The sequence below is a fragment of the Fukomys damarensis genome, unplaced genomic scaffold, assembly GCF_012274545.1.
Source record: "Fukomys damarensis isolate Sample0158 unplaced genomic scaffold, DMR_v1.0_HiC HiC_scaffold_39, whole genome shotgun sequence".
Taxonomy (NCBI): Eukaryota; Metazoa; Chordata; class Mammalia; order Rodentia; family Bathyergidae; genus Fukomys; species Fukomys damarensis.
The window spans coordinates 49,091,526-49,102,604 of NW_022900951.1; the positions used below are offsets into that span (position 1 = coordinate 49,091,526).

The following is an 11,079-nucleotide window of genomic DNA, read 5'->3' on the forward strand; positions in this document are numbered from 1 at the left end:
GCTGTTGCCTCTCCAGGCAAAGACCTGACAAGGCGAGTGTTCTCTTGACGTCGATGTTGACGCTGAGGTCAACGGAAGCCGTTCCCAGAAGCACTCTGGGCTGCCCGGAGGCTAGGCTTCGAAAGGAAGTACGCATTCGCGGCCTCCAGGCTTCGAAAGTAAGTACGTGTTCGCGGCCTCCAGGCTTCGAAAGGAAGTACGCATTCGTGGCCTCGCGGTAAGGGCCATGGGCGCCATAAGCAGTAGGGCGTGGTGGCTCAGGGGGCGTCGTGCCCCAGAAGAGCCAGCGGAAGAGCCAGGTGCGGCTCGAGATGGGGAGGAGGCAGTAGAGGCGGAAGCAGCCCTGGGCCGAGAGGAGGGAGAGGTTCGACTCACCGCCAGTCAGAGTAGCCAAAGGCGGAACGTCGGCCTAAAAGGGCCACTGGCAAAAAGCCTTTGCCTGGAGTGTGCCGAGGGCAAGTCCAGGCCCATTTACGAGGCGCTTTTCCTGAGAGGTGAGAACAGTGACGTGCAGATACGCGCTTTGGGGGAAGAGTGGCGCTTGCACAGGGTCTATCTGTGTCAGTCAGGATACTTTGCCGGTATGTTCAGCGGTGCCTGGCGGGAGACAAACATGGATATCATAGAGATACAGATACCTGATGAGAATATTGATCGTGAGGCCCTGCATGAGGTTTTGGGCTACTTATACCGCCATGTTCTGCACATCCCTCCCTACCGAGTCATTGCCATCCTGGCCACTGCCAGCATGCTGCAGTTGGAGGAACTAATTGGGCAGTGCGAGGAGATCATGAGGGAGACGGTCCGTGAACAGACCGTGTGCAGATATTACTACTCCGCTGAGAACTACGGCCTCCCCAACATCAGGGCCATTTGCCTCCAGTGGCTGTTGGACAACCTGTTGACACAGCACAGTGAGCAGCTATTGCTAGATGTTAGTCTGGATCTCATGAAAGAGCTCATCTCCTCTTCAGAGCTCTTGGTGGTGGAGGTGGAGATGGACATATACATCATGCTCAAAAAGTGGATGTTCCTGCAGCTGCAGCCCACATGGAGGAATCCCAGAAGAGCGATACTGCCAGAAGCAGACTTGTGGTTTGCCAGGCACAGGAGGGAGTCAGGGGCTGCCTCTTTTCTGGAGACGGAGCAGGGCAGAGCCTTTGTGCCAGTGTTCCAGCAGCTGCGGCTCACCTACATAATCTGTGACCTGCCTTCCTCACGAATTACTGAACGGGATGCGGTGATCCCTGCCACGTGGTTGAGCCCTGAGTACAGAGAGCAGTGGCTTGCACTCCTCCAGGCCGAGCAAAGCAGGCAGCTCGGGCCCACAGAGGTCCACATGTGCGACTTCCACAGAAGCAGCATGCGATGCGGAGGCCAGATCTACAGAGATGAGCGATGCAGCTGGAAGTGGAGTGGCTTCAACGTCGGCTGGGACCTGGTGGTGTGCTACATCAACAGGTGCGTTGTATTGTGTCGCAGTATGCCGGGCACGGCCTATAGTCGTGATGTCAGCTCACTCTGCCAGAGAAGAGTCGCAATCCGAATACGCCTGGTCTCCTTGGACAGGGCTGGAAGAGCCATTTTCAGGAAGGACACAGGCTATAAGCTGCTTTGCCTGAGAAAGGATCAAGAACTACTGGTACTGAATCTAGAGAACCAAGATTTGGAGTTTCCCATATACATGGCATGTAACTTCATGTACCTCCCCGGAGAGACTGGTACTGCCCGGGGTGAGGACCCGAGCAGGAGGCCAGAGAGCTGAGCATCTCGTCTCTGGGATCAGGAGTGGGCAGCAACCTTCAGATATCGGCTGCTGCTGTGAGACCGATAAGGCTTTCCTATCTTTGGTGATCCACCCCGCAGAGGCTTTATTAAAATACGCTTTGACTCATAAAGCTTGAAACTGTTTAGAGGGATGTGTGAGGAGCATACCTTTTAAAGACCCCAAAACATCTCCGGAACTCAATTGTGCTATTAATGTGGCAATCTGTCTTCCTGGTTTGCCACCCATCAACCTCCACATCACTTCTGAGAAGACAGACCGAGTGACTTTAGAGAAACTGTGAGCCTACCTACTTTACTTCTCTTAGTGAAAATTTTTTTAATGTTTTATTTTAATTGTACATGTTTGCAACTCATGTGGTTTATAACTGTCTTGGGGAACGGTTACATGTATATATTACAGCATGTTTCTTTCTTTTCCTTTTTTTTTTGTTTAATTCCCTACCCCTTCCTCTCCCCTCCCCTCCCTCCTCCTCCAGTTCCTCTATCCTATTTTTCATTTTAGGTGTGAAAACTCTTTTAAACCACATATTTCCTGTTAGTTTGATTAAGTGAATGTTGAGGGAATACTTTGACTTCTCTTTCAGGTAGCACTTTCAGAGCTAACCCGCCCTATTCATGGTAACATCAGCAACACTGGCTTCATTCTGTTGTTCTCCCTTCCCCATTTCCTAGCATTGATTTTTTTTTTCCTCACTGAGTTTATTGTTACATTTTAGGTATATAGTACAGTTATATTCATCGTTGGGATCTTGTACGTTTACATGACAGGTCTTGGTTCTCATTTTATCCCCTCATCCCTGCCCGTGCTTCACCTAGCACTGATTTTGCATGGTTTCTCACAGGTGAACGTTTTGTTGGTGGTTCTTCATACAAAGAGCACATCTATGTTTGTTAATGAGACTTGAACCCTTCTACCGTATTAATCCCAGAAAAAGATTTAAAGTTTATAACACCCTCTACTGGGGGTGGGGTGGTAGGAAGCAGTCAGATTCTAAGAGGCCTATACAGTACCATATTTAGCATTTCCATATTTTGTGCCCGAAAGTATTCCTTCAGCAAGGGATGCTTGCTCTTAGAACTGTATTTGGGGGTTGGGATGTAGCTCAGTGGTAGAGGCCTTTTGTATCATGGAAAGCCATGGGTTCCGAAAAGCAGGAAAGCTACAACAACAGCAACAACAGCAGCAAGTGATCAGAAAGGCTGCTTCTTGCTGAAGAGCAGTACTGGTAATAGATAATGCAGCCTCTAGAAAGGATGGCTTTGAATTAAGAGAAATGCTTGGCATTTGGAAAGGGAGCAGAGGATGGGAGTTCCAAGACAGTAATGTGAGAGTAGGGTAGAATGTGTTTTGTCCAAAACGGATAGACACACTAGTCACAATCTGAATATGTTTACTTCTTTTTTTCTTTCTTTCTTCTATTTTGGTACCAGGGATCGAACTTGTGAGGCAGGCGGTGGGACCACTAAGCTAAATTCCCCGGCCCTATGTTTACTTCTGATTACTGCTAATTTGAAAACTGCCATCACCTCACACCCTCCTTAAATGTTCTGCTTGTCTCCATTTAATTGATTGATTTTTGTGGTTAAAGGATGTCAACAGATGGAAACTCATGTTAAAAATCTGTACAAATAATAAATACATACCTTGTAAGAGTGTAAACAGTGAATAAAAGACGAATAAGAAATTAGTCAAGAGATGTGAAGTTTTCTTTAGCTGAAACCAGAATTTTCTTTATGGGTTTGTATTTCTCTTCCCAAGTAAACTAAATCCTTTGCCACCCAGTGAAGAAGTAATTTTGACCCTTTATTTAAGAAGATTTGAAAGGCTTTGCCACATGTAACCTACATAGTGTATTAAAATTTAGTAACTCTAGTACGCAATGGCTCAATCAAGAATGCCCCCGCTGCACCCTTTGATGTCTGCCCTTAATTTTGTATGTCCCTTCTGCTGTGACAGTTTGAGCTCTGTATACCTGACCAACTGCAGACAACAAACCCCATTTCCATTTTTCTAAAAAGTGAATAAATACAGTCAGGGGAAGAATAAGTAGCAATTGCTACGATGGTTTAAGAGCAGCAGTACTTTTTCTCCAACAGTTTCACTTCTTTTATATAAAGGTTTGAAGCGATTTCATATTGCTTTTCTCGAGCTGATGCTTTTCGGAAGAAAAACAAAACAAAAAAACAAAACAAAACGGTATCCACACTGGAGAGATTGATAGATGAGTGTTTTACTCTGGCTCTGTCTTTTTCTTTCTGTGTGCCTCTGTCACTCGCTATCTCTGTTTGTCTCTATTTTTACCCGTCTATCTCTACCTGTATCTATGTCTGTCTTTATACATCTTTGTGTATACCTTTGTCCTTGTCTCTCTCTGTCTCTTTTTCAGTCTACCTTTGTCTCTTTATGTTCCTACATTATTGTCTCTGTTTTTCTGTTTCGGGACATGCCTGTAGATCTTTGTGTAAGGTGTGTGTGTGTGTCTGTGTGTGTCTGTGTGTGATACGTGTGTTTCTGCCTGTCCTAAAAAACAGGAATAGGAAGGCACAAAATTTATTACGTGCCTAAGAATCGAGAGTGTTGTACTCCTGTCTGTCAAGATGTCTATATTTCCACTACTGTATCTCTGTCACTTATGTCTGCTTATCCTCCCTTCCCCTGTGCTTCCCTCCCCTCTCCTCTGCTCTCCACCTCAGTTCCTCTCCCTCTTCCCCGCTCCTTCTCCCTCTGCCCCAATCCCTTTTTGGTCTGTCTTTCTCTGTCTCTGTGTCTGCCTGGCATCGTGTCTATCTATGTCTATGATTTGGTGCCTACGCCCTTCCTGTATCTGTCTTTCTCTTTCTCAAACTCTGCTGCTTCTATTCCTCCTGATCTCTTTGCCCTCTTTTCTGTGTTTCCTTGTCTGTATTTTTTTTTCTCTCTGTCTCTCTGTCTCTCTGTCTCTCTGTCTCTCTCTCTCTGTCTCTCTCTCTCTCTTCCCAGCTCTCTCTGTCTCTGTCTACAAGACCGTCCAGTCTCTGCCTGTCTCTTTTTCTGATATTCTTATATCTCTTGTTAGGGTCTGTGTCTCTGCTTGTGTTAAGGAGGAGGATTGAATTATGAGTACAGTTCAGTATACACAGCTCTCTCTGTCTCTCTGTCTCTCTGTCTCTCTCTCTCTGTCTCTCTCTCTCTCTTCCCAGCTCTCTCTGTCTCTGTCTACAAGACCGTCCAGTCTCTGCCTGTCTCTTTTTCTGATATTCTTATATCTCTTGTTAGGGTCTGTGTCTCTGCTTGTGTTAAGGAGGAGGATTGAATTATGAGTACAGTTCAGTATACACAGCCTCTTCTGTTACATTCCTTTCCAGTGGTGTCCATCCAGTAGATTCAGTAATTCGTGAAAAGACAGAGGTTAGCGGTCCTGAGGCTCATGCTCAAGGAGGCATGGGACCTAAGCAATGACCTGTGAAGGAAAAAGAGGTATCGTGAGGACGTTGGACAGAGAGAACAGACATACGTAAAATGTGCTTCTCTGGAAAGTATACATATATGAACGTCACAAATTGGGATTCTGATGAAAGATCCATCATTGTGCTAGAGAAAAAGAAGTAGGAGTGTCAATCTATAGGGTCTACATGACGGTGCCTCACCCACCCATCAAGTCTCATCCATAAAAGGTAAGTAAGCTTTCCCGCAGAGAAATAAAATAGTAAACAGCGCCCATGCTTTAAGTACATAGCCCAAGCCATGGGATAAAACTTAAAATTTTAGAATGGGCTCAATAACAAAGACATTGAGATATGTGGATTGAAACTAAACACCAGGGTTTCATGCCATTCCCTGCTTAGTTAGTGTTGTGACTCTCAAGACATTTATGTCTTATGCTCTCACATAAGGTTCCATCTTTTCTTTATCTACTCTGCTACCTAGACCTTGATGGTTTTCCCTTTATGCAAGCTAAATCGCTTCGAAGGGGTGCATCATCTGCCTCATGTTCCAGGCGTGAACAGCTTGGTTTCAGTCACCAATTAAATGTTACAAACTGTCAATGTCGTAGCTCATGAATGGACCTCTCCTTTGACCCCAGATCTAAATCCACCAGTCTGCTTCAAGACTTTGCAATCCTGAAGATACTGCAATCAGCAAAGAAATGAAATTAAACGAAATGCACGTTCCTCTCCATTAATTTTAATCTATGTGTACCTTCTTTCCTCATTTGAATAAATGCGTAGGAAGATATTGACAGTACCAGTATAACGTTACCAAGAACTCTGAGTTAAACTTTTCAAGCAGTCATAAAGAGCATGTTTTGGATGAAGGCAAGTGGTTGAGCATAGGCCTCCAGCAGGAGAGGAGAGTTCCTCTGGAGCTGCTTTCTCCAATATGGTAGCCACTAGCCACAAGAGAGTATTTAAGATGACTAAAATTACATAAAATTTGAGATTGAGTTTCTCAGTCTCACTAGCCACATTTGAAGTGCTCAGTAGCCCCTGTGGGTGGATAGCGGCTACTACAAAGTGTACAGTACAGATCTGGAACATTTCCATCAGTGAAGAGAGTTCAGTTAGATGAAGCTGTTCTATAATCAGTCGCCATTGAATTAATTTTATCTTTGTTTCTACTTCTGAATATAAGGGTTGTCCAGTTTACTGTTTTAAGTTTTGGTGATTCTGCTCTCTTGAGTCAGTGAAGACTGTGGGCATGGGGAGAAGTTAGAAAAATGGAGATACAAAGTGGCCACACGTTAAGTTCATAGGGTCACATTTGTCTCCCTGTGCCACTGTGCTTTTTTTTTTTTTTTTTTTTTTTTTTTTTTTTTTTTTTGGTACCGGGGATTGAAAACTGTGCTTATTGAGATGGTAGAGAGGCTGGAAGCTGGGCTTGGGGAAAGATGGTAACCATCCAAAAGGATGGTCTGTTCTGAAACCCTGTCCTCTGGAACTTAAGGAATTTGAGGCTTACCCTCCACGGCCCTGAGGGTATCACCTAGTGGTCGGTTAATCATCTCAAACTCACTGCCCAAAAGTCAAGTTTGCTTTCCTTCTCCCCCATTCCACCCCAAGGAAAATCCACTTTCAATATATTTCATATTTGGGTTATTATTGCTCTTGTTCATGTCGCCACCATTTATCCCAGCTTTCTTTGTGGTCTAGGGGCCTTAGATCTCTCCACTGCAAGGATGCAAAGAAAATGTCTTGAATAATCTGAAGATTATTTCAGAGATATCAGTGCATGAAATTATTGGAAGAACCATATCTGATTCTTCATTTGGCTTTATCATCAAGTGTAATCTGATAATTCTGCAATATGATGGTTGAGCAAATTGGGTTTATTATTTGTTACAGTGAAGAAGAATGCACACAATGGGGAAATGTGGTTCATTATAAAGTAAGTAATAGGGTGATAGAAAAGGCATATGAAAGGTTTTGGGCTTCTGATGGGTGATTTGGAGGAGATTTTAAGGAAAGCAGGGTTTTAGTCTGGATTGGACACTATCAGGAAGAGAGGATAACCCTATGATCCACTATTTGAGTAAACCTCTGAGATAGGGCATATTAGGTATCTGAATAAACCTCTTACATAGAGGAGAAAGACTAGAATGAAGCTAGTGCAGTAATTAGTATAAGCGACCAACCCACCAACCACCAAACAAACAACAGCAAAAATAAAAAAGTAAAGCTAGAAGTCACTCAGATTAGCTCGGAGGCGGATATGCTGTAGATTGTACAGTGATCCTGCTTTTGTCTGTGGTTAGAAAATATAACGTGGCTTTCACTTTGTCTCAGTTTATTGTGGTCTCAGAGTGACTTTATCTGAACTTGGTATTCTGCGAGATGTGTTTTATGTCCAGTGGGAACATAACATGTTCTAACTGTGAGTACCAGGACAGCTTTTAATAACACTGTAGCCTAGCTGAAAGCATCCGGCCAGATCCTGGATATTGTGCGTTTTGTTTGTTTGTTTGTTTGTTTGTTTTAAACTCTCCCCTTTGGGCCAACATTGTTGGCACACAAAGCATTAACCCGTGCTATCTAGGTTTTCACCACTGCTTAGATTTTGCTGATCAGGAGTTTATTTAGAGAATGTAGTCTTTCGTTGAGCATGGGTTAGTCACTCCTGGTCCTCTTGTAGGATGCACTGCTGAATGCTCTAATGTGACACTATCTGTGCAATAAAACATAGGATTCTAGATGGGATACATTGGTTCACTGCAAAAGTAAGTGATTGAAAGAAACAGAATGAGTGTTAGTCCCTGGAACGAGTCATGAAGTTAAGGGCCCAGATTGTAGAACTCTGGCAGTGCAAACACCTGGTCCTGTTTTGGAGAGCTGTGTGAATGTTCCGACAGTCAAAGAAAAATTTGAGGCATCTTTGTCAGTTGTTATTGTCCCCAAGGTGGGAACTGCTGGTCACATGGCATATAATGGAAAGTGAATCCGTTATCCTTCCTTGGAATTTCCTGAGGAAATCGGTTTGAATGTTACTAGACATTTCTTTGCGCACTCTAGGGAAACGAGATGCTGGAACAATTAGCTTTATTATTTTTTTCTCATTCGCTTTGTTGGTACATTTTAGGTATACAGTATAGTTACATTCATCATTGGGATCTTGTACCTTTACCTGACAGGTCCTGGTTCTCATTTTTTCGCCTTGTCCCTGCCCTCCCTTCACCCCCTCCTCCCTTCCCTATTTACAAATACTCTATTTCCATTTTTTCATTTTCTCTTTCTTTTTTCCTTTTCCCTTATCACCTTTCCCCTACCCTTCCCATTTCCCCTACACCGTTAGCCCTTTTCTTCCTATTTCACATTGTCAAGTATATCATTAGGATCTTATGCGCCATTATAGTTTTTCACACCAGAGAAACTATTCGGTATTTATACATGTGTGCCTTATTTATTTCACTTAGGAGTATATCCTCAAAATGTGTCCATTTTCCTATCAATGAGTCTAATTTCTCATGCTTTATGGCTGAGTAGTACTCCATTTTATAGAAAAACCACATCTCCTTTATCCCGTCTCCAGGTGATGGGCAAATGGGCTGTTTCCAAGTTTTAGCAATTACAAACTGTGCCGCTATAAACATAGGTGCGCATATATCACTGTGATGTGATTCTTTTAATTCTTTTGGAAAGACACCCAGCAGAGGGATGGCTGGGTCAAATGGCACCTCTAAGCCTAGTTCTTTGAGGTATCTCCATATTGATTTTCACAGTGGTTGCACCAGTCTGCACTCTCACCAATAATGGAGAAGGGTTCCTTTCTCCCCACAACCCCGCCAACATTTATTATTGCTTGATTTCTTGATAGCAGCCATTCTTTCTGGGGTGAGGTGGAATCTCAGTGTTGTTTTCATCTGCATCTCTCGAATGACCAGTGATGTGGAACATTTTTTCATATATTTCCTTGCTGCTTTAACTTCTCTGTCTGAGAAATGTCTGTTCATTTCGGATGCCCATTTTTGAATCGGGTCTTTATATTTGGGCGGGGGCTGATTGTTTTGAGTTCTGTATATATTCTAGATAATAGTCCTTTGTCTGAGGAGCAGCTGGTAAAATTTTTTCCCCACATTGTGGGTCGTCTCTTAGTTCTGTTGATGGTTTCTTTTGCAGTGCAGAAGCTTCTTAATAAGATGAGATCCCAGTTGTTGATTCTTTCTGCTAGTCCCCGTGCTACTGTGAATTTGTTCATAAAGTCTTTTCCTATGCCAATGTCTTCAAGAGTTCTGCCCAACTTATCTTCCAGCAAACTTAGTGACTCTTTTTCGATATTTAGATCTTTAATCCACTTGGATTTTAGTTTAGTGCATGGTGAAAGATAAGGGTCTAGTTTTAATCTTTGGCAGGTTGAATTCCAGTTTTTCCAACACCATTTATTAAAGAGGCTATCTTGCCTCCAGTGAGGACGGTTGGCTCCTTCGTCAAAGATGAGGTAGCTGAGTGCATCTGGAGTTGTTTTTGTATCTTCCAATCTATTCCACTGATCCTCAGGTCTGTTTATTTGCCAGTACCATGCTGTTTTTAATCACAGGGGCTTTGTAGTATAGTTTCACTATAGTTGGGAATTGTTATCCCCGCTGCCTTGTCTCTGCTGCCTAGGCTGGCTTTTGCTATTCTAAGTCTGTTCTGTTTACAAATGAATTTTGGGATTACATTTTCTAGTTCTGGAACATTTAGCTTTAAGTGTCAGCAAGCCTCTAATAATTATCCTGAATATGCGTGATACACTGTCAAGTGCTACGTGGATATTTGTGTAAGATGTTTATGTAAGGTGTATTAGCCCCATGCGACTCAGTACAAGTGTATTGGGAACACATGTATCATTTACCACAATAAGAAAAAGCCAATTTTGTGTTCTTCAAGATGGACACTGTGTTGAGTAGGATTAATCGGTTTCACGAAGCAGGCTATCTCTCACGGACAAACTGAATACCATGGATAAAGTGATGTCCAGACCAGGACGGCCCCATATTGGTGGCTCTATTTTTGATTGCTGATAGGATTGTAATGGGCCCCAGCAGGAATATTTTCCTAATGTGTGGACAAGATCCAGTTTTTACAAATCCAACCGAAGGCTGGGATTAATGCTCTGCGTGTCAGAAGGAGGCTTCAGAATGAAATCCACATTTAGTAGTGTGTAGAGGAACAGCACCCCCACCCTCACCCCTCACCCCTGAGTGCTCTTTTGTTTCTCCCTCTGCAGGGTCATATAGGCAATGTCAGATCCAATATTGGCTTCTTCTTGTGTGTCAGAAGGAGACCACAGGGTGTACACGTTGATAGAATGATGAGAAAGAGGGTCATCCTGAAGTCATCAGAATATAACAGTAGGTCACAAAACGGTAGGGCTATTTATGCTTGATTAAATTCTGGCATTTTGGAAAATTATTTATTTAAAATTGTGTCTTCAAATTGTACACAGTAGTATATAATACTTTACAGGGTATCTATTATTAATCTGTTACCATGTCCCTTTGTTTCATTATATCAGTAAGGGAGAAGGAAGGGTGTTGAAGAATCAGAAAATCAGTCTTATTTGATCATCTTGGGAAGAATCTGTCTACTTCTGAAGTCAGTGCTTCGTGGAAGGTTGCTAAGAATCCTCAGTGTATCCAGATGGAGTAGACATCCACTAGATAGCCGGGTGTGATGAGAAACGTCAGTTCAAGCATCAACGCCTTGGTGTTTCACTAGTGTTAGCTGTTAGCAGTAGCTGGTAAGATTACTTTTATTCCGGCCCGAGGGCTGTTCATTCTGATGCCTACTTCAGAAGACCAGATCAGGTAAAGGCTCTTCAGGTGAATGTTTCGGAAA

General features: G+C 43.2%; 1 protein-coding gene across 1 annotated transcript; it reads left to right on the forward strand.

Moving 5' to 3' along the window:
* Positions 1-226: 226 nt before the first annotated feature.
* LOC104856349 (germ cell-less protein-like 1) lies at positions 227-1,765 on the forward strand. Its single transcript, XM_010615711.1, has one exon. The coding sequence runs from the start codon at positions 227-229 to the stop codon at positions 1,763-1,765; it is 1,539 nt and encodes a 512-aa protein (XP_010614013.1).
* The last annotated feature ends 9,314 nt before the right edge of the window (positions 1,766-11,079 follow it).

Coding starts and splice junctions, on each gene's coding strand:
- LOC104856349 (XM_010615711.1), top strand. CDS start 227: ATGGGCGCCATAAGCAGTAGGGCGTGGTGGCTCAGGGGGCGTCGTGCC.